Below are 22501 nucleotides of genomic sequence, written 5' to 3'. Positions count from 1 at the left end.
AGCGCGAGTTCATTGTGACGTCATTGTTAACATTATTGCTCAAGTAGCAGACGAGTCAGTACCCATAGAATATGTAGGCGTAATACCAATTAAGTTCAAAAATTAAAAGAGCTGGGTTTTTTTTATGCAGTTTGTACAAGTTTCAGACCTTTGTAATCAGAAACAAAGACAATAGCAGCAATTAAAACCTGAAAATTCTTGAGTGGCAAAATAGGCGTTAATGAGCTTATGCATTTTTTGTAAATTTGAGGGTTTTTCAAAGAGAATTTCTTCGAAACTATTTATTTGGTATATATCGCCATAGTTATTAGAGGAGACTGGTTATGAAAAGCGGCAAACATCAATGATAAAAACAACAGTGCTGCAGTTTATGTTGGAAGCACCCTGAAAGTGCACAATCCTTTGTTTTCTGTTGGCAAATTGTTACGGAATAAATTAATGCAACGTTTTTATTGGTCAATACAATCAAAATGATAGGAATTCTTTGAACGTTGTGCACTTTCATGTCCACAAAAACATAAAACAAAGGAGTCTGACGGGTTTCATAACCATTCCACTCAATTAACTATGATATCGCTGAAATTTTCAGAGATAATTGAAACTGTTATGCGCTTTCATTATTCAGACATTTCATTTTATTATCTTCATCAGATAATGATAAGCCTATGCTACTTTGAGGCAAAAAATGTAAGCAGGGATTCGCCTATATGATTATGGTTAACTTCTAGATATGAAAAAAAACAAACAAACAAACAAACAAATTCTACAACTTAATCTAGGGTAAGAAATTGTTCGAACAAAGCGTCTCGCAACATAATACTTTGTTATTGATGACATAAGGTTGCCCCTCATAAACAGTTTTCTGGAATATAAAGAAAGCAACTGTCACAGCTTTACTGTAAATAGAATTTTTGCAACTGCTAAATGAAATGGCCTTCAGTGGGTAATTTATATCCGATCTGTTAAGTTTCTCAATCCGTTGTCTTTTGTTTCAATCTTGTTATCGTGCATTTATATGTTGTAAAGTACGTATTTGGAAAGTTATTTTTAACACTTGTCACATCTTTTAAGTTTCTCTTTTGTTTCATTATAAAATGGGTTAAGGTTAGTCTTGATTTTTGTCCTCATAGGTATATGCATGTATTTTCCTGTTTTGATCTCAGTTTGATCTACTTTCATCGAGTTTTAGTTTAGCTTGCGAATTTCGTTGCTTGCCATTGACAGTACAGATGTTAGTTTTCATAGGTGGTCATGTTTGTGATGTTAGAGATGACCTTGGTTCGCCTTTAAGTTCCTGTTTGGGTTTATTAACTGCAGCGTTTTTGTTTTTCGTTGGTTGATACCTTCTTGCTGATCATGCAGCCAACTGAAAGCCATTTCATTCAGCAATTGCAATACCAAAACATTACCCTCACCGAGTTTGCCTTGTTGTTATTCCCACAGTCAGCTAACCCAAACATGTCCAGCTTTGGTTATAAAAACCTTTACTATCTGACTTGTTAGTTAGAGAAGAGGAGTAAGGGAAATAAAATTAAGAAGAGTAACAAAATTAAGAGTATTATAACATTGTTAGCAGAAGCCCAAGAAGAATAAAGACCAAGATGTAAATTAGATTCCTGGTTCCTTATCGTGTATAGCTTGTGAGGAATCTATCCGGGGCGCCCTGGCGGCGGGGCGGGAAAATGAAGGAGAGCTTGCAACTACGTCTCTGAAATTGAATTCTACCTCCGTCAACTGAGCTGTCAGATTTCTGCCAATCAGCGTGAAACGGAAACGAGTACGAAAGTAAAAAAACATTGAAAAAACACGTGACAGGGGTAATGACGTCATTAATAAAGTCATCTCCGCCTATCAGTATATCGTATCGACTTTTTCGATGCAGATCAGTTCAAATTCCAGAGACGTAGTTGCAAGCTCTCCTCACTTTTGCAGGCTATATCGCGGGCTACAACGTGTAGCGAGCGAGTCGCAAGAACACACCTCCACAATTAGATATATACTGTCTTCTTAAATGCCTTAACAGTTATTCAGTGGCTGAGAATGTAGTTAAATTTGCACTTCTGTGCAAGATTGAATTGTAATTAATTAAGTCAGAGTAATTTGGAAATGTTATTTCCTTACACTTCTTCAACAGTAACACTTTTTATTTCTCTTAAGTGTAAGTGTAATTAGTCAAAATACATTAGCTAATTAGCGTAACAATCCAGGTTCGACGCTGAAATAAAAGATAATCTAATAGAAACAGTGGTATTTGTTGTTGTTTTTTTTTTGGGGGGGCGAGATCGTAATATCCTTCATTGTCGCAGGCTTCAAAAAAAAAATGGCGTAATAATGGCGCAATAAATTTGTTTTTTCTCTGTCTCGCGCGCCCGATTTTCAAGTTTAATAACTTTTGTTAGTAAAGCGCACGTTCTGGTTGAGGATTACGGAAAGCCAGAGCGCGCTGAAAGAAGTACGCGTCACTTTCTAAGGGATTGTTTTTATGGAGGAAAGGAAAGGAAGTTTTCAGGTCAATTTTACATGCTTTGTTGCCTTGTCTCCGGCGTCTTTTGCTGAATTGAAATCATTCTGGTATAGTTTGAATTATCTCCATCTCTGCACAAGTAAGCGGGCAAAATTGTTTCAGACAATTAAAACTAATGACGTCACAAGCGATCGAAGGGAAGTGGATCTGCGCAGGCGGCTACGGACAGCTTAGGGGCGAATGGGTTAAGATGGCTGACGCGCGCTAAGGTAAAGGAAACTTTCGGCATTAACAGAGGATATCGCGGCAATGTACGAGAGATTTACCGACCCTACCCCTCACAGTGTTGTGACGTTTAGAAGCACTACCAAATTAGGACTAGGACTACCAAATAAGGTAATGAACACGTGCGAGTAAGCTAGAACTCACGGACGAGACAAAAAAAAGAGTGCCAGTTTTCCTTGTAGGGTTTTCATCGAGTATTGTGAGATTTATTGTGAGTTCTTTTGGAGAGAATAAACCAGGAAACCGTGTTGTTGTGAGTTCTGTAGGCTGTTTTATTAATCAGAAATATTTTTCAGCCTGGTATGAATGATTAGAATGGTAAGTGCATTCAGTAAAAGGAAAAGCACTGCTTTACTTCCCCGTCCACACGTAGTAACCAGATATTTTTGAAAACGCGGATATTTTTTCTCCTTTTCTAAATATTACGCATCCACACGTGGCGTACTAATATCGCTTTTGTCCATACACACGGAAACGTTAAAACGATTTACATGCGATAGCCTTCCTTACAGAACGTGCGTTGAATGATTTGTCAACATCATCGCATTCGAAAACCATCGTTCTCTTCCTTCCATGTGAAAACAACAATGCGGCGTTTTTTTACTTTGAAAAATAAACAGAGCCCTTGTAGAATAGTATATCTCTGTTCTATATCATATAAATTAACTTCCCTGCGAATTAAGAGTTTCTTTTAACTTCGTTCCAGGGGAGCGCGGTTATGTTTCTGTCCAAGAAAGCTGAGGCGAGGACAAAACCTTCATGAGGGGGTGGGGGAAGATTACCCTAAGCCCCTCCCTCTCAATTCTGCTCTTGTCTCAACTAGCGCAATTATACATTTATGATGTCATATCATAACAATTAGAGCCTAATGATGTTCTTTCTAATTAACAATTACAACTAGTTGATTTTCTCCTTGTTTTCATGTCCATCTCCCGAGGAGCCAAACATTGCCGTTGTCTTCTTAATCAGTGCTGGTAATGATAAGCTTGATTGGAAAATGGATCTACACAGAAAAAGAAGATACAAACCTGTCTCAGGAATGTTACGTTGGGGAGTTAGAGGATGGTGATTGGCTGTTAGTTGATGTGGAATTGACCGATGACGACGCGGCATTTTTGAAAGAATACGTAGTGGTTCCATGTGTTGCGCAAAAGACTCAGGATGTCGAAGAACCGCTGCTGTTCAATGCAGCACGCAAAAGCGTTAACAAATCGAACGTGGAGAAGCGACAAAAGTATTTTCATGGAAAGATGGTTTGTCGCATGTTTCCAAGGAAGATGGTACGACCATATAAGGTTGAGCGTTCGTTAAAGCACAAGGAGGATGATCTTACTTCGTGGGATGACGGACGATTTCAACGGTCTAACCACTGGATCGAAACGATGTCGTTTAAAATACCACGGCCCCTGTGTACACCGGGAAAGATTCTACCTGCTCGAGTTAATGTTAAAAGGTGGGAGATTCTGTACTAGCGTAAAGTTCGGAAAGTAATGACCCTCGTTATTTTCAGATTTAGCAGCCTTTTCTTATAGCTACTTTGGGAACTTAACGGTAGTTAAGGGTCCTGTGTTTTTTTTTTATGGATGTTCCGGATAAAAGGGTTATCCACCTATCCCAGCTACCCTGGGCTAGCCAACGTTTCGATGATTTAACGCCTAACACTTTTAAATAATAAACAAAAAGTTGGCTCAGCTAGGAGGGTGGTCCACCTCGCTGGGTCACCCTTGTTTATGGTAGGACCGAGGTCGGACCGGCTTTTCTCGATGTAAACCCTTTGGCTCGCCCAGCCGGGTCAACACGATCAAGATGAGGCTATCAGCGCATGCACGAGCGCTAGCTGTTTTAGACAATTAGAGCTTCAGCAAGCATTGATAACTGTTTGCGCAATTGTTTGCGCGCCTGACAGAAATGAGTTAATCAACAGATGATAAGCGCTGGAATTTTGTACAAAGATACTGTTTGAACAAGTGCCATCACACTGACGGAAGGTGACAAAGACACTACACGGCCTAGCCTGAGAGCAACCTCTCCCTTTGGAGTGGCGAGCAAAGCGAGCCGCACGAGGCGCGACAGCGCGTGACTTCTCATGCTTGACTCTCCCAAAGGGAGAGCTTGCTCGCATTAATTTTCAATTCATTTAATTGCTATTACAACTGCGACGATCAAGTCTTTATTTAAATCTGTATTTTATTATCCCGACATCATCATTTTGTTAAACATTTTAACTTTTCGTAAAATTTCATTTTCAGCATCAAGTCACCACTTATGGTATCGATGAAAACTTGCGAACAGGTATTTACACCAACAAAGATCCAAGACCCAAACCTATTTGTTGAGGACCTCAACACCTGTAAATCTCTCGTCAAATTTGAGCCTTCGCCTGTGGAGCAATTCCTATGCGACGTCGACAAAGTTACGCGAAAACGAACTTTTCAGTTTGTGGCTGGTATCGGACAGCAACGGCAGCTACCACTGTGTTTGACACTGACCGGTGATTATGTCTACGATATGATACAGGTGTCGCTTAGAAAGCGGCGTAAGTCCGCTATAGATATCACAAATGGACCGCCCATTTCTGAATCGATTTCTTCATCTGAGCCGCCCAGTTCTGAATCAATTGTTTCACCTGAGCCTGCGAGTACTCCAAAACCTCTGTTAGCTCTGGAATGGCAACCAGAACCACAACAGGAATGGCCACCGGATTTTGAAGCTCTTCTTGAAGACGAGGACGAGGAGAGTTGGTTTGGAAACCCCACGATGTCTGTGATCAGCGATATCTGCGAGCTGACTTCGAAGTTGGGAAACCGCGTGCCAAAGACTGCTATGTTTCTGTGGGCTCAGTTTATGCACCTGATTTCCTGCAGCAAGAAGTTCCTTTCTTGCGAAGGAAGCGAAGACCAAGGGAGTAACTCTGAGGAAGTATTACGCGAACCTCCTCGGGGATGTTACTTAAGCTTGTACTGTAAGGACTTTAGTGAGGAAAGGAGCCGCGCCGTGGCGGATAAGAAGACTAAAAAGCAGGACACCAAAAGAAACCTAAAACGCACCCATGGGGCTCTTGTTGAAAAGTACCACAACAACACCGACCGAAGGAGGGCCATGGATTCCAGGCGGTTCCATCGGGGCGGTGGCAGAAGAGGATGTTGAGAAAAGCTGAACTTCGCACGAGAACATTTCTGCTCCTGTTCACTGCACCTTTATCGTTCAGCCGGTCAGTACGAAGAACAGAAACGCTTGCCGCGCAACTGCTTCACTCCATCCCCACCACCCAAAAAGCGTCTGAATTAGTGCCTTGACATGACCCGCACACTGATCGACACAATCTTTTTCCTCATCGATGTTCCCTTACAGTCAGCCAATAAAACTATAAACTTCACTCATATTGACTTGTCTTTTTTCTAGTAGTGCCTGTGTTCAACCCTCTTACAACGGTTAGCTGAAACTCCCTAGGCAAACACTTTGTCATGGCCCTATAGACATTAACCATTTTCAGATCCTACTTGGGCTTGGTTCGCAACCTCGTTCCCAGGTTCTCTCTCCTACCCGTCTCTCTCTCGCTCCGTAGGAACGAGTAAGAGAGAACCTTGGGAACTAGGTTGCCTGGTTAGGTGCTTTGTCGAACTGCACAGTGGGATTTCATTGCATGTTTGACTTTATGTTAAACAGGGAACTAAGTCAGAATTAGCCCCTACCCCAACCGCCTCCTCACCCCTCGCCAAAAACGCCCCATGGTGTAATATAATTCAACAAGACCCAGTCTCAGGCCACGAAAAAAGCGATGTAAGAAACGCAGCTGCATTGGAATGTGCTATTAGACACGATTTTACTCTTAACTTTTTTAAAAAGGGTCGCATTTTCTTTTGCCTTTATATACACATGATTGTTATCATAATACTATATCCTTTTTTTAAGACAGAAATATCATCCCACTTCCAAATAAACGCTTCTTGTCTAATAAACGCCGTCTCTTCGCTTTTGTATTAGACGCACTCTCTAATAAACGCCCCCTCCCCCACCTGTCCCTTGAAAATTGCTCCAAAATACTAGGAAATGGCGAAATAGAGCAAAATTAACTCACAGGCATTATTAACTATTGAGTAAACTAGTTTTTAAAATGCTTAAGCAATGAAAACGATTGGTATACGACGGCCTGCAAATATCAGTAGATGAAGTGACTTTTCGCCGAATGCATACTGTATAAGTTTTGTTGAGTTCGTTAAGCTTACGAGAGTAAAAGCCCCCTATCTATTAATACCCCAGCTCGTCGAACAACGTGGTTTAGTTTAGATGTCTACTGGTTCATTATTAACCTAGTTCCCAAGGCTCTTCCCTTAGAAATTGGCCCTCTCAAAATTTGTTAGGGAAAAAACTGGGAACGAAGTTCGTTGGTTCGTAGTGTTCGTAGCTCCCACGCCTGGCTGCTCTTGGATGTCGTATGCGGTCTGTTCGCCTTCAAAATTACCTTTACCATTGAGAGTGACACCTTGACGAATCAAGACCAGGTGTCTCGGGATTAAGGAGTTTAAACCAAGTCTATTCGCGGATAATTGGAGGATGTGTCTACAACTCTTAAAATACAGCATCTCACACTACACCGTCAGTTTTAAAGGTCATTCTCTATTCTTTGAAGACTCTCAAGTCCTGAGGCTGTTTTTTCTGGCGTTCTGTCCAATGATTTACTTTGTTGTTCCTCTATCAACCGAAGCAATCTCGCTTCTTCTTCCTCCAGTAACTGAAGCTGAATTTCGTAACTGCGTAACTTTTCCTTGACTTGCGAGCCGTAACTCCGTCCGCTCAGCTTTCGAACAAACCACTGTTCCCAACTCTGTAAATAAAATTTTAATAACAAGGGTAATTAAGCTATTTAAGATCCAAAAGCCGTTTACGTTAGCGCTGTTAAGAATCATATCAACCCGATTGCGGTTAAATCGCTTTCTTTTGCTCTTTGGTAAGGCAAAAAAAAAAAAACGGTTTGCGTGATTAACAAACAGAAAACAAACAACAACAACAAACGAAAAATGTTCAACCACTCATTAATAAGGGCCTGTTTACATGGAGGTGGGGGACCCCAGGTAGGTAAGGCCACCCGCCTGTCCGTATAATCTCTCATTTTAATGTGATCACGTTTACATGTTAGGTGGGGTAACTAGCCACATGTTACCTCACCTACCTGGGGTCCCCCACCTTCATGTACACAGGCGCTAAGACACTTGAATTCGCGGGAATGTTTAAGATTGAGGAGGATTCAAAGGATTTCTTTGAAGTACAGAAATTCCACCCTTTCTTGAACTAAAATAACTGAGAAATGAAGCTACCGCATTTGCCTCGCAAAACGGCCCGTCCTTCGCGTGGCTCCGACGACCATGTAAAACGCGGTCGTAAAAATAGTGTCTCAAATTAGTACCTTTGTGCCAAATACATTTACACTCAAATCAAGTTTTTTTTCTTAGAATGAAGTAAATTGAAAAACTCCTTTTAAGCAGAACCCAAAAGATTGTTCTGTTATACGATTACCTCCTCATTCCGCTTGGCATTTGCTACTAGCTCAGGATAATGATATTTGATAGTTTCTTCTAAAATCCATATATGGCACTTGTTAACCGTCCACTGGCCTAGAAAATGCGACAAAAAAGAATAATAATCATTAAGACTTGCACAGGGGGAGCTAATGTACTTTAAGCCGCTCAAGGAGTGAGAATAGGCCACTTCTGAGTTCCAAAAACCCTCACTTTCAAAATGAGGCTAGGTGCACAACCCTTCTTGTGAAAATGAGTTTTATTTGCATGAGAATCAAAAATGATTTCCATATCAAAGGTTGAGCACCTACCCTCGTTTTGAAACAGAGGCCCAGGGGAACTCGGAAATGGCCTATTAAGCTTAGGTCTCGTTTATACAAATTCGGATATTTCGAAACCGCATATTTTTTACACGAAAAGGTGAGTAGATTCACTTGTTTTGTGCGGACAGAGGGCTGGTTGGTGTAAAAACCTATAAAAAAAAGGGGGTTTTAAAAATGGCTGGATTGGTGTGGACAGGGCCTTAGACTACGAGTAATACCTAATTTTCGACAGGGAAAATGGTAGAGCGAGCGAATTATGCTAAGCTTGTAAAAATCACTTTTCTTCCCTCAGTGCGTCACCTTCCTCGTGGGTGGCGACTTTCCTGAGCACTCGAGTAACTCTCTTGCTTTACTATCCCTGAGGAAAAATAGGGAGTAATTGTAGTCTGTGAGAAGCTTAATTTGGAGATAAAAAAGTCATCCCTTTCCTCTGCGGGTCACTTTCTTCGCGGGTAGCGATTTTCACGAGCGCTCACTCTCTCTTCTATCCTTGAGGAAAATGAGGAAGAAATAATTGTCATCTGTGACTCACTGAGAAGCTTGGGGCTATGCAATTGAGTGCAGAGTCAGGAGAAATGATATAATGACATACACTCCCTCCTTAATCAGACAAGAAGTGAATCTTAATGTAGTGGAAGTGGTATGATTCAATGCGTTCAAATGAGAAGAACTTGTTCACCTGCTGCTGCCATCAAAGCACCTTGCACAATGTTCAGAAACAGAACACCAAAACCTCTCCCTAATAATACAGAGAATAATACAATGACAGATGGTCAAAACAAGGATCTACTGTGGATACTTTAACAACATCACATACATTGTAGCTTGCCTAAGAAGTGCTCTAATGGTGCTAAAAAGAAAGTGGGATCAGGGCTGTACTGTGTCTAACTTGTGCTCTTGCGCTACTAGAAAATCTTAAAATGTACTTTTTTCATACAAATCATACTCTGGGCACCCTGGATTTCACAAGTTCAGAGCACTTAGCTCCCTTCAATTTTTTTTTGGAGCACAGCTGGGGATTACAAAACACATGATGAGCTCACAACCTTCTTTCTTCACATCCCTGTTACATTTCCTTTGCCAAAAATTCCTTTTCATTTTCCCTTCCATATGCTAACTAAGTAGGATATGTACTGTGTATGTTGTAGGTAAAATCTCTTCTCCAGTTAGAAAAGAATTCCTTTTGCCTCCTGTGAATAATTAGGGTGAGGAAGCTAAGGAAATTCTGAACCAAAGTTGGTTGAATAATGATTTGAACTGAGAATGGATTTTACTTTTACCTGCCATATATATCTTACACGTCAAATTTGATTTCAGGTTAATTTTGATTTAACCCAGGTTTATTATCTATTTCCTTTGTCTCCTAACCCTAATTCATGAATAATCAGGGCTAGGAGAAAAAAGAAATTGAGAATCAACCTAGGTTGAAAAAAATTAACCTGAAATCAGATTTGACCTGTAACATATACACATTTGTACATATCAATGCAAAGTTGAAGAATGTTGAAAAGAATAATAACATAATAAAATTAAAAAATAAATAAAAAGTAAAAGAATAAAAAAAACATGTACATTTGTAGAACCTTTTATCACCATGCAGATTTTTTTGCTGCTTAGGTATAAACCTCACAAAATTACCTTAATGTTCATTCATTCCATTCCATCTCTTAAATTCAAATTTGGGTGAGGTAGCATGATTAACTTACAAATTGCACATGACAGCAACATTCCTACTGCTCCACCACTGAGTGAACTTGCTTGCATGCCAGTCATGGCTTCTCGTCTTGTGGTCAAAGTTGGGTTCCCTTGAAGTTGGTCAAGAGATCTTCTTAGGTCGTGAGCCTTGGACGACAGCAATAAATTGTCTCTGATCACTGATGACAAAAGCACACACACACACAAATTAACAACATTAAATGCAGAAAGTTTATTAGTTAAGGGAATTTTTAATTTTTAGGCTTGGTAAGTGAATGTGAAACATGTGCACATGTCACGAGCATTGAACAAAGTCCCTGCCAGGATTCATACCTATGATTTTCTGACCTTTGGGAAGGGATTGTATTCACTAGACTCACAAAGTGCAAGGCCATATACTAGGTTTTTATTTGACATGCATCCTGTATAATTAGTGTATTGGCCTCTCGCAGTAGCTAAGACTGTGACAGAGTGCCCACTTAGTGTTGGATAGGTCCTTCCTTTCCTACACTCATGACACGCTGATCATCACATTTTTCACAATCAAATGTAGAAATTTAAAGGATAGAAATACATGTATAAAGTAAATGTTCAAGTTGCCAACTCTAACGCTGATATACATGTAACAATGTCATGTATGAGTAAACTTACCAAAAAACAAGCCAGAGATGGTGAAAAATGAAGCACCAGTCGAAAATGAGTAGGTCAATAGACCTTGCTTCCTAAAGGCAGCATACGTACTGCCAATGCTTAAACCAGTCAAGCCTGACAGGAAAGCAAATATAAACATTTTATAATATATTATTGGCAGCTTTTTTTTCCCTATCAGCAGAATGTAAATAACTTGAGTTTGTAAAATTCTTATCTTCAAAAAAATGTTAACATTGCGAGCTTTCACTTCATTTTTTTTTACTGATGCATAAAATGGAGTTGTGAAACTTGGCTTATCACTTCACTCTCAATTTAATAAATATTTTTCAATTAGTTTACTAGGAATGACATCTACAGTATATTAATTCTCAACAGAAAACCAGATTTCTAGTGTAACATTGAAAAATTTATTCTATAAGAAGCAAACAACACTTAAAATGAACAGTGGTGCCCATTCCCTTGTCACCTTCTGACATCGTGATCCTTGTATCATGCGATGAAAAGGTTAGGTGTCAAACTGTGTTTCATTAATGTTTACTTTGCCGATTAAGCTTACATGATAAAAGCAAAAGCTCACTATTGAACACAGACTCTTTCAGGCTTTTCCTTTAGGCAGACTATCAAAACTACACTTTTGGACAGACCACTAAAACTTTGATTTTCCTTCTACAGTACATAGTACATAGTGTATGTCCTTTACCCAACTTACATTGTATTTTAACATCACAGAACCTCTGCACATACAAAATTGTTTTGATATGAACTCAAGCAGTGAATCTGCACACCAGTTTCAGTCACTTCTAGGTAAAGTTTGTGCATGAACAAGAAAAACCCTTGGGGTGAGTAATATGCTTGTTCTTCAAACCATCAAAGTGGAAGAAACTTTTTACACATCTCTACTAAAAACAACTTCTTTCAAGTATCAAAACGATTTTGTATAAAAACAACTGGTAACCACCCCTATACATCTACATGTACCTGACACAGCAGTGTAGCAAAGTATTTTTTTGGCTCTCTCTCCATCACGTCGCACTGTGTTCACCAAAACACTTCCCCCAGCACCAATGCCAGCTAACAAAGATAGTAGTAGCTGTTTAGTTGCACTTTATTTGCAAAAGTCAAGTTGTTAGAAATGGTTGTAACAGTAAAGAAAAGGTCTAGAATGATCACGCCATGCCAATTTAAGGCAACCCATTGCAACATTTCAGGGTCATCCCAGGTATAATATAATTTATTCCTTTTCTTTGTTTTACGGACTATTGCCAGGGTTAAATTCATTGCTAAGGAAAGTATTTTTGTTTTGTTTTTTGTTTTTTTTTGTTTTTACATAAGCTGTGAGTAATACAGGTAAATTATATCACACCGGAGATGAGCCACATTTCACTCACCCTTCCATTTTCTCTCATGTTCATTCTCTGATCGATGTTGTGCATACATATATAATTCTATCAGGATTGTCACTAAGATTTCAAGTTGGCGGGTAATTACAACAAGTAGGCGGGGAATCAAACGGCTAGGGATTTCTTTTGGTTCTATTTCTCTTCTATTTTCCAATAAAAGTAGCCCGTTGCCACTCTCTTATGTATCGGTCAAATCGAAGCTTCAACATGCCCCCCCGGGCATACCCCGGGCATTTGACACCTTTGCCGTCCCGCGGAGGAGGGAATTTGATGATCAGAGTCTTCCAGGGGGTGGGGAATTTTATCCCCATGCTTTAGGGGTGGGGAATTTGAACTGCACCCTCGATTTCATGTAAAATCTTTGGCGTGGTGAGCTATCATGGGGGACGCGGTGTTAGAGGATTTTCATGGAAAAGATTGTGCCTTTGTGGCCAATTGGTTACGAGGAAAGGGCTTAAGCAAGCTTTGTGCCGTATTTGAAGTATTTAAATTTTAAAATTTTTAATTGGATTCAGGCTTTGAATGTATGAATGTATTTTATTGTTGTGTTTACATTGAAATACAATACCTATACCGGCGATTCAATACAACAACATAAAATAAATTAAAAAGCTCAGGTCAACTACTTTGACCTACTGCAAGTATGTTAATTAATAAGGTGAGCGATGATGCATGTCAGTGAAATGGTCATGATGTAGTAAGCTCAATAGGTGGAATCTTTTTTATGTATGTTGCATGACGAAGAAAAGTTGAGCATTCAGTGACCTTGTAGCAGCGACTTCCGCCGCTTTGCACAAGACTTTTGTTCGTAGTGAATACGCTAACAGTGCTTCTCAGTTTTTGTTATATTTATAAAGATTTTGTTCGACAACTGAAGGCGTTTCCGCTGTTCTTCTGTCATTTTTGTGCCTGTGAAATGTCCCCTGGGTGGGGGCATTTGATCACCTGAATGGACCCTAGTGTGGGGCATTTGAACGGCATTTTGGCCCGGGTAGGGGGGAATTTGAACAATAATTTTCAAAAAAGTCAAATGCCCGAGGGGTTGCCCGGGGGGGGGGCATGTTGAAGCTTCGATTTGACCGATACATTAGTAGCCGGGGAAAATCCCCGGCCCCCGGCTCTTAATGACAACCCTGGATTCTATCCTGGTATATTTCTATAGCACCATGTGATGTGCAAATCAAGGTTGGAAAGGGGAAAAGAGTAACAATAATGCTGAATTGTGACTAATAACCTGCATTGAAACACTCAGGACTTTTTGAATATCACCACGGCAAAAAGTGGGAAAGCTTTCTTAACTTATGATTGAATTCCTATTCAGAAGAAAACACAACAGTGTTAGCGATTAATTAAGAACCCTAACCTGCGAAAATAACATGTCTCGCAAACTTCGTCAAAGGTTGACCATTAAGCGCCATGATACCTAAATATCTCGCTAAATATCGCAGGCCTACTAAATAAACTCCTGTTCCGTCCACTTTGCCGCCATCTTGACTGCGCCTTAAAATCACGTGCAGCGGTTGACATCATTCGATAAATAGGTGTCATGTATTTGGCAGAATGTATCTCCAAAAAATCAAAATATGGCGGCAGTTTCAGATGGAGGAGAGAAACCATTAGGAACTTCCGTGGATTGCGATTTGCAAAAACATCTGAAAGGACTAAACACGGCTACTCCTGACCTTTCTACGTTGGCGCAAAAGGGTGACGAAAGGGTAAGAAGGAAGAAACAAACTCGCAGCTACAATGAGTACATTTAAATAGATTTTGGGTTGTTGTAGCAGCTAACAGTACCAATTCAACCGTGATGTAAATGTGAGCTTAAGTCTGTGACGCAGACTACAGTTTTTTAACTTAATGCATTATGTAGATATAACTTAAGCTTGTATGAATTTGTACTCAAAGGCCGCTCCATTTGATTTTACGTCCTAATACTGTATACATAAGCTTACACTGTACATGTTGAGTCACAATGCGGATCTTTTTGCAGGTAGCGTCATCACGAAAGAAATGAAGGAACCAAACATAAGAGTTCTCCTGGGGGCTTTGTTGTTTGGTTGTATTGTTTCTTTTGTTGTATGTAATCTGTGCCTTGGTACCTATTTACAGAAGTTAAGTTATGCCGCTTACAGTGTAATTTACGTAAAATTTCATTTAGCTACAGGAGATCAGTATAGGATAAAAAACAACAAAAACAACAACAACGACAAACAAACAAACAAAGAAACAAGTAAAAAACAAACTCACTTTCATGTTCAAAGTTTGTATAATATTTTCTGCCTTTGATTTAGTCCATAACACTGTATACAATAATGACTCTGAAACAAATGAAAATACTGGAACTCTCAAACCAGGGATAAATTATTGAATCGCAATGTACACCGTTTGCACAGACAGTTACATGTATATCTCTGACGCTGCGACAATTCCACTTAAAGTGGTAAGTTAGGTCAGCAGCCTATAAAATGGAAAGCGCAAAATATCCATTAAAGAACAACATCAGTATTTTGAGCTTCAGTTATAAAAGTCTGACCATTTTTGTGCTTTTAAGAATTTATTAAAGACTCGGTCTTAACTTACCCCCAAATCCCTCTTTAAATTTCCCCACAAATATGAAAGAACATTAAATTAAGTCATTGACATTTCTGCCAAAAACACATACACATGTCAAGCAGACAAGGCTGTGCTCTAAGGAAAACTGAAAGGATCCAATGCTCTGAATCTAAGAATTCAGGGCCCTCAGCAGATAATGAAATTATTTTCTGGTCGCTCAGGAGCAAAAGTCAGGTTCCAGTGGCCAGCGTCGGGCGCTGCTAGAACACAGCCTTGACCTACTGTATGACATTTCAATGGCAAATAGGTGCTTTGTTGGTTCATGTAATTTAATTGGAGTTACAGTTTAATTAAGTTTTTGATTAGAATGGAATTTGTCAGATTGAATTGCTTGACTTTGCTTCATTTTTATTTTAATCAAACTCAGAGCATTTTTTATTTAAATAACTTTCAAGATTATTAAGGTGTTTTATTTCCCTTTCAAAAGCTTGTGGAACAGTTTATGACTGAAGATATTCAGATTGGTGGCACAGCAGATGAAAAGCTACAAAGTCAATTGTATATTGGTAAATAACAATGTACCGGGTATATAACTATTGTATTCAGGTTGATAGACCTTTATAATATGTAACTGGAGGCTTAATTATTATTGATTGTCGGACAATTTAAACCTTAGGATTTCATTGTAGAGGTAATAAAGGATAACCCAAGGAGGGATGTATGTCAGTTGAAATTTAATGCAACTTTAGGGAGAGTAGCTGTCCACTTCAATCATGACACTGTTATATTTATGGTGGATATACCCAGATGCAAAGGGGCAAGGTATATATCCAGCTCTGTTCACCAACCCTGAGGGGAATAGTCGTTTTAGTATTTACCAAATCAGTTGGATAGAAATGAAAAAAAGTAACTTTTGGTAAATTAAAAACGTCACTAAGTACGAACTTTATTTACAATTTACAAACATTTCGGGAATTTTGTCGTGTATTTTTACATTTTTGTTGAAAATTAGCATGACAATAATTTTCTACTAACCAGTAAACACTGGCAGCCAAAGTTTGTCCTTTCTTGGTATTTGTTTGTACGACTGCTTCATGTATCGCTCAAATTTCATCTTTTGAAAATGTCTCGAAGTTACAACACTCCATCTTGGCTCTGGTCGCAAAACAGTGAATAGCCAAGAATATTCTGAGTTACTGGAGCTAATCAAAACATGCAGAAATTGCTATTCGCTGATTTGGTAAATATTAAAAATCAATATGCATGTATATCCCTTCTGGGTTTATTAAATTCACTGGATCACTAATGTTGGTGGATTATCATACAGTGTACATGGAATATTAAATCAATTATGTCACTTAGATGAATATTTCATTCTTTCAGCTTGTTTCTGGGGCTTTTATGATGTTGTTAAGACTCTTCTAGACAAAGGAGCAGGTATATAATATTATCACTTAACGGTAGTCAACATAATTATTTTTTTGTCCCGTAGTTAGTTGATATTCCTTAATGCAAAATTTCCTTGAGGGAAATTGCAAAACTTGTCACTTATCTCAATATAAAGTGCAGAATTTTTTGTGTTTGATTTCACTTCCAGAATATTGAGCTTAATTTTCATATATTTCAGAAGGCCTGCTAGTGAGATCAACCAATCACCAGTACCCTAATTCTCTTCTTTTTCTTATAATTTTATTTCGTGATTTTCAGACGTTAATGCACAGAATAAAGAAACTCTCTGGACTCCCCTTCATGCTGCCACATTTCAGGAACATGGAAAGGTATTTGAAATATTTGTTTGGCTTTTGTTCCAACTGTTTCATTCACCATAATAATGGGGAAGTTAAACAGAGAACCCTAGCAGCTGACAGCAGCAGTTGGAGAAACACCCCACACAAACAACTAAAGCTGGGCGAAGAAAAGCGGATCGTGATGACAGACGGGCAGCGAGCTTGCAGAAAGGATTCCTCCATCAGACCTGAAACCACACACAAATGCGACCTCTGCGACAGAAACTGTCACTCTCAGATTGGCTAGCCTGCGGTGCAGGCTTATTTTGGGTGGGCGAAACCTTGTTCGTGTTCGTAATATTGTTGTAGCCGCCATCTTTGATTTTATGACAGTGGAAGATTGGGGAGAGTAGAAATAGTAACCCTTACGGTAGGTGCGAGGGCGCAAGAAGGAAAGGGGGGAGGGGGAGGGGAGAAAAAACATACGCCTGCCTGATATCATTGTTCTTTTGGGAAACTCCGTACGCTGGCAAACGGAGCTCCTGATTGGTGCGGCATAGGGAAGTAGATTGATGCCTGTCAATTAACTGTAAGTCTATATTGTTTACTCCGTTTCCGTCAGTCTTTTAGAATTGGAGCGGCTGGGAATGTCGCGTGTATTACGCAATGAGAAAGTCAAAGCCATTTCTACACTGGTCATCAGGACAAGATTTGCTCGCAGTACTAAAACCTTCCAATACGTTCTTTTTTCTGGCGAGTAGATTATGTTCTAGAGGGTTCTATGTTTTGACTGAGCAAATGTGATTTTAGCCCCTTGTTTCACACTGAGAGGTCATGACACGCTTATTGATTTTCTGTGGTTTTTGAATTTCTGGTCTTCATGATTTGCCCTCTGATGCAAGAGCGTTTTCTTTGACCTCTTTTGAAGTGTAAAGCTCTTTTTGCCGCTAAATAAGGCTGTTAGGTTCTTAATTTTCTTTCTAGTCCGAGAATGTGATGTTTTCCTGCAATGTTGTATCATGCTGGGCCCAGCTCGTTAATTTTTTTAAAAAAATTGTTTGCAGGATGTTAAACTCTCACGGATAGCGATTTACAGAGATGAATTTAGAACAATGAATTGCAGCTTAAACTGAAGCTTCATCAGCTGTGGAGAATTGCATTGTGACTCAGTCAAGATAAAAACAATGATAAACTGCAGCTTGTTTTTCTTAAGATAATGCGAGTCTTGTGGACAGTCTTTGGACTGGTTTGGTTGTTTTGTTATTGTCGGCTACTCATTTCCGGAAGAGCAGTCACGCGCGTCTAATTAGGGGGTGTTTCTCATTTTCACAGTGTTTTCGGGCAGGCGTTTTCTCTTCTCTCTCCCCGCCCCCTCCCCGCTCCCTTTGACTCGCCCCATCTCTTCCTCTCTTCGGGAAGTTTCAACATGGCACTTTCGCGAGCAAATTGCGCGCTCAAAGAAAACACCTGCACTGCAGGCTACAGATTGGCCTGTTTAGTGACAGGCGACGCTGCTCAAACTGAGCTGACAGCCTGGAGGTATCTACCCATGGTCAACCCTGACCGACAGGGGCCTCACAGGGAAGAGACTGCAAGACTCCCCTCACCTCCCTTCCTTAATGCCACTTTTTTTATTCCTTTCCTTACTGTAAAATTAGTGTAATTAATAGCTGTTTGACTGTTTACCTACAGATTGTGATGCTTCTTTTGGAGAGAAATGCACAGCCTGAGCTTCCTGATTGTGAAGGAAGGTACACTCCATTTCTATGCATTATTTTATCAAAGCAACTGTATACAGCAGTTGTGATACAGTGTGAGTGCCATATAATTAAACACCACTATGCCTGACATGATGTTGCAAGGCCATGCTCTAAGATTTAAAAGCTTGGAATCCGGGGTGCCCAACATTACGACTTTCGTGTGCAAGATTTCCTTGTCCCCACAGGGCCACCAGGCTCTGCATAGGCATAAACCTTTCATTGTTACTAATGTAGTTTTTGTTTTGTTTTCTTTCATTTTATAATGGAGAACTGCAAAGGACTTTGCCTCAGCATCTGACAAAGTTTGGCCACATTTTGCCGGTAAAAATAAATGTGTACAGTGCAAAAAATCATTTTTCCTTATACCCTGCCAGAGAGTTGTTCTGTAAACTGAAAAGATCAAAGTTGTAAGTGACTCTGCCAGCAGGGTAGTGTACATGGAGAATAACCAAACGACTTGAATTGTACTAATTAAAATGAGTTCATTTTTGTCCTTTACACACTGACTATCAAGTACATGTAAATGACAGTAACCGCGTGTTAAGTACGTATTATTACTCAACAGTAACAACAAGTGTTAATTTTGTCCACAGTAATACTTGATTGAATTGTTCTTTTGATACTTGTACACAATAGACAAGTCTGTTCATATGTACCTTGCTAAAGATCGGCAGCTGCAGTGTAAACGTAACTCATCTGAAACAATCTGAAGGAAAAAAAATCAATCAGGCATCTTGGTACTTCTAACCTAAGTCAGCTTTGGAGTTGAATTAAAAAGGAAGTGTAACTGAGATTAAGCGCTACAGACTTGAAAATCCAGCAGAAGTATTTTCATTCTTGGTGGAAATCTTTTCAGTAAGGTGGGCCGACTCTTGGGTGGAAGTTAATAAATCCCAGCACGCTGCCAAGTAGTGTATGCGAAATTTGTTAAATAATGTCTTCGGTTATAAAGATAGATACTAGAAAAAAAACGGACTAATACTAGAAAAAGTGTGTCAGTTGTTTTGCTTGAAAAAGGTGTTCCAAATACAGAACTCAGGGGTTCAAATGATACCAATTAATAAATTTTTGGATCAGTAATCTTATTTTCCTGCCACTTACGAAAAGCTTTTTTTCATATTGTCGAATTTTTAGCTTTAAACTGCCCAAGAACATCAAAGCAAGAGCTTATAGAAAAAGGAATAATAAAAAAGGTAATATTGTTTTTTGTAATTTAATTGTTTACCCGCGGAGCACTTCTAAGGAGTTATTTTAAGAAAAAGAACTCGTTGGAACGTGTCCGTGCGTCCCAGATCGAATTGGAATTTGGAAGTGTTGGTTTTAAAGGAGATGGGAAAACCGGATTACCCGGAGAACCCCCAACCGCCAACCGAGCACTTACCCTCGTTTTGAAACAGAGGCCCGGGGAACTCGGAAATGGCCTAATCACTGCAGCAGTGGATTTTGGCGAAAAAATGCGATACTTTCTCCTTAGACATACCTTCAGCGAAATAACGACGCAATTGGTAGCTATAGTGGCCGTAAAAATCTGCGACTTCAACGAATAATCAAAACGAAGAACAACTTTCCGAAGAAAAATGGATGAAACCACAATCCTGAAAGCCCGATACCCTTAGTATTAATTTGATGCGTGTCTTTAAGAAGTTTATTTTGCAATTAATTATAGCTGGAGGAGCCTTCTAGGGCTGGCTCAGCCGGTAGGCCAGGATCAGGTCCCAAAGGTAGACTGGTAAGTAACTTGTCTTAGTATGTGTAATCAAATGGTGACGTTGGACAAAACGCAAGTGAAATGATTCCCTAATTTCACGAGTATACCATTTGATTACCTATTAATATCATGGGTGACGAATTACGTTAGCAATCTTGGATTTTTGACATGTTTATCCTGGATCGTATCGATCGAGAACTCCACTCTCTCAAATGTTTAGACCTTAAATTTGGCTTATAAAGTTCAGAATTTTACGGACTTTTTCGGCAAAATACCTGTTAGAATCCTTCTTGATGTTCTCTTGTGTGTTCAGGTTTTCTAAAGCGTCTTTTTGTGCCTTGACATCTTCATTCACGGCATTTTAAAACTTCGTCGCCATCTTGACACTGAGACGTACGGAAGGGTTGCCAGGGCAATTTCGTAATTTCACATGTCAAATTACAAATAAACGGTGAAATTTCGCGCCAAAATTAAGGAGTAATTCGTCACCTATGATATTATGATTAATAATTTCCTCGGTTCATGCAAATCAACTCCAATAGATCTAGAAGCCGGATGACCTCAATTTAGACCAGCTTTCAAATGTATGTTTTTAACACAGGTCAAATCAGGGTTTTGTTTTGTTCTTCTTTGCTTCAGTGTAAAACCTTATAATAAAGTTTCGAACTGTTTTTTTTTCGTCTGCTGATAGCCAAAACCCAGCTCGTGATTATTTTAATGAATGCCAACTGAACTAAACTTTCTGTGGTATTAACTCCTATAATTTTAGTTGTCTGGGAATCTGTGGATAAAATTGTATAAGGCGAACATTCTAATAAGAGCTACTTGGGGGAATGATTTCCTGTGGTGCACGGTGGACCCTCGTTATAACGAAGGGTCAAGGAGCTGAGAAGATGAAATATGTACACACTTACATTACATGTATATCGAAAAAAAAAAACGAGTCAACCCAAACAAAACGGAATTTTAAATTTTTAAACAGATTTAACTCAATTTGTAACTAGAGTAAATAATGTGGCTTTGGGACTAAAGAGCTGCACAGCTCTGACATAACGTGTCTCGTTTGTTATTATTCATCCAGGCAGCTTTTTCCAGACCGGGATCAGCGTATGTTCTTCAGACCGATCCCTTTGCCAAGAAACGCAGCAATCAAGAGAGCATAGACTTCCCTCTTGGTAAGATTATCCTTTAGGCGTTTGTCGGGGAGAGTGGGGGCGGGGTGGAAGCATCCCTGTAAAAACAAAAGCGGATTACCCAGAGAAAAACCGCTAGGAACAGTTCTTAAAAAGAAGAAAAAAGGACACGGACGCTTGTCGAAATTTTTGAAACGTATCTCCGTAAGGTACTGCATGAAGTGAAGGAAAACGCAGTCTGTTTTCAAAATTTTTACACAGGAATCCAAGGAAATGAGCTTTTCTCTCATCGCATACTTGCAAAGGTCTTCACGTCACGGTCTGATGTAGAGTCAGCTCTCCACACATCACCTGAGTACATCAGAACACATTTTCCTTTTCCTTTATTATAATTTTTTTTTTCAGTACTATTTTAGAGAAAGTCGAATTCAGAATTCAATTTAGACCATGTGGGCCTAACCATTTAACTTTCTATCTGGCTGTCTACGTCTGTCTCTGTCCATGTAGCTTTCTGTCCATACCATAACATCTCGATCCGGCCATAGATACTTCCACTGCGTTCAAGCCGCGCTTCGAACGGACACACACACTGCTACCCTTCTTTTTAAACTGCACATCACTTTACGACATTTCAAATATAATGGGAAAAAAAAAGTAGCCAAATGATCTTAAAATTTGGCGAAACCGCTCTCAGACAAAAAGACAAACTTGATTGGGTTAAAATTGACAGGTTAGTCTCTCCTTTTGTTTTTTTTTTTCAGGGTCACCTGCCGGCGGTGATGTTTTGGCAGATACAAGAACGCAAGGGCGGGGCGATCATGCCGACAAGCCGGCGTTCTCCTTATGGCGTTCATGAAAATGACCCCTTTTTGTTCTTTAATGAGTGGTACGGAAAAGCGACCTATTGTATAGCTTTGTTTCAGTTGAGAAATGATAAGTTACGAAGTCAGAGTGTAAATTAGTGATGTACTTTTTGAACAGATATTATTGGTGTCAAGGTATTTGCTTTATATGAAAGGGTTTTACTTTGAAAATTGGAAAATTAGCACCAGTGACGATTTTTTTTGCTGTTTGTACATATTTCACTTCACCTTTATTATCAATTGCTGCAATATATTAAACATATTTTCTTCTTTTTTTAAAGTATCAGTCATCGGTGGTTTGCAGTTTCACAGGGGCACCCAACTAGAATATAGTTCAAAACCACTTAAACATATATAGCATTGTTAAATGTATTTTAGTATTTAAACGGTAGATATTGGCATATTTTTATCCCCTAAAAATTT

The 22501-nt window shown here is 39.4% G+C and overlaps 3 protein-coding genes across 4 annotated transcripts; 2 read left to right on the top strand and 1 right to left on the bottom strand.

Annotated features, from left to right (window-relative positions):
- The first annotated feature begins 3656 nt into the window (after window positions 1–3656).
- Window positions 3657–5896, top strand: LOC140929614 (uncharacterized). The gene is made up of 2 exons (XM_073379368.1): window positions 3657–4202; window positions 4999–5896. Exons 1-2 carry the CDS (start codon window positions 3727–3729, stop codon window positions 5894–5896), a joined length of 1374 nt encoding a protein of 457 aa, XP_073235469.1. The 5' UTR covers window positions 3657–3726.
- An 883-nt stretch (window positions 5897–6779) lies between these two features.
- On the bottom strand, window positions 6780–13828 carry LOC140929613 (uncharacterized). 2 transcript variants are annotated; one of them, XM_073379366.1, is made up of 7 exons: window positions 13698–13828; window positions 11913–12005; window positions 10935–11048; window positions 10295–10462; window positions 9268–9327; window positions 8264–8361; window positions 6780–7574 (listed from the first exon to the last, which is right to left on the bottom strand). In XM_073379366.1, exons 1-7 carry the CDS (start codon window positions 13750–13752, stop codon window positions 7353–7355), a joined length of 810 nt encoding a protein of 269 aa, XP_073235467.1. In that variant the 5' UTR covers window positions 13753–13828; the 3' UTR covers window positions 6780–7352. The 2 variants fall into 2 exon arrangements, with proteins under 2 accessions (XP_073235467.1, XP_073235468.1); XM_073379367.1 differs by lacking the exon at window positions 11913–12005.
- Window positions 13829–13899: 71 nt separating this feature from the next.
- LOC140929612 (BCL-6 corepressor-like protein 1) lies at window positions 13900–22358 on the top strand. Its single transcript, XM_073379365.1, has 10 exons — window positions 13900–14049; window positions 15375–15453; window positions 16271–16324; window positions 16595–16665; window positions 18307–18365; window positions 18643–18695; window positions 19509–19567; window positions 20041–20103; window positions 21164–21257; window positions 21977–22358. Exons 1-10 carry the CDS (start codon window positions 13918–13920, stop codon window positions 22069–22071), a joined length of 759 nt encoding a protein of 252 aa, XP_073235466.1. The 5' UTR covers window positions 13900–13917; the 3' UTR covers window positions 22072–22358.
- The last annotated feature ends 143 nt before the right edge of the window (window positions 22359–22501 follow it).

This window comes from Porites lutea, chromosome 3 (assembly GCF_958299795.1).
Source record: "Porites lutea chromosome 3, jaPorLute2.1, whole genome shotgun sequence".
Taxonomy (NCBI): domain Eukaryota; kingdom Metazoa; phylum Cnidaria; class Anthozoa; order Scleractinia; family Poritidae; genus Porites; species Porites lutea.
The sequence above is the reverse complement of the archived record's forward strand: the minus strand, read 5'-3'. Positions and strand labels throughout refer to the sequence as shown.

Bases quoted from the DNA above. Each gene is read 5' to 3' on its own strand.
- LOC140929614 (XM_073379368.1), top strand. From the start codon at position 3,727: ATGATAAGCTTGATTGGAAAATGGATCTACACAGAAAAAGAAGATACA. The intron at 4,203-4,998 runs GTGGGAGATTCT...TTTCATTTTCAG, and splicing joins GCTCGAGTTAATGTTAAAAG to CATCAAGTCACCACTTATGG.
- LOC140929612 (XM_073379365.1), top strand. From the start codon at position 13,918: ATGGCGGCAGTTTCAGATGGAGGAGAGAAACCATTAGGAACTTCCGTG. The intron at 15,454-16,270 runs GTAAATAACAAT...TCATTCTTTCAG, and splicing joins ACAAAGTCAATTGTATATTG to CTTGTTTCTGGGGCTTTTAT. The intron at 18,366-18,642 runs GTACACTCCATT...TTTATAATGGAG, and splicing joins CTTCCTGATTGTGAAGGAAG to AACTGCAAAGGACTTTGCCT.
- LOC140929613 (XM_073379366.1), bottom strand. From the start codon at position 13,752: ATGGCGCTTAATGGTCAACCTTTGACGAAGTTTGCGAGACATGTTATT. The intron at 11,049-11,912 runs GTACATGTAGAT...CTTTCCTGTCAG, and splicing joins TTGCTACACTGCTGTGTCAG to GCTTGACTGGTTTAAGCATT. The intron at 8,362-9,267 runs GTGAACAAGTTC...CGCATTTTCTAG, and splicing joins TGCTTTGATGGCAGCAGCAG to GCCAGTGGACGGTTAACAAG.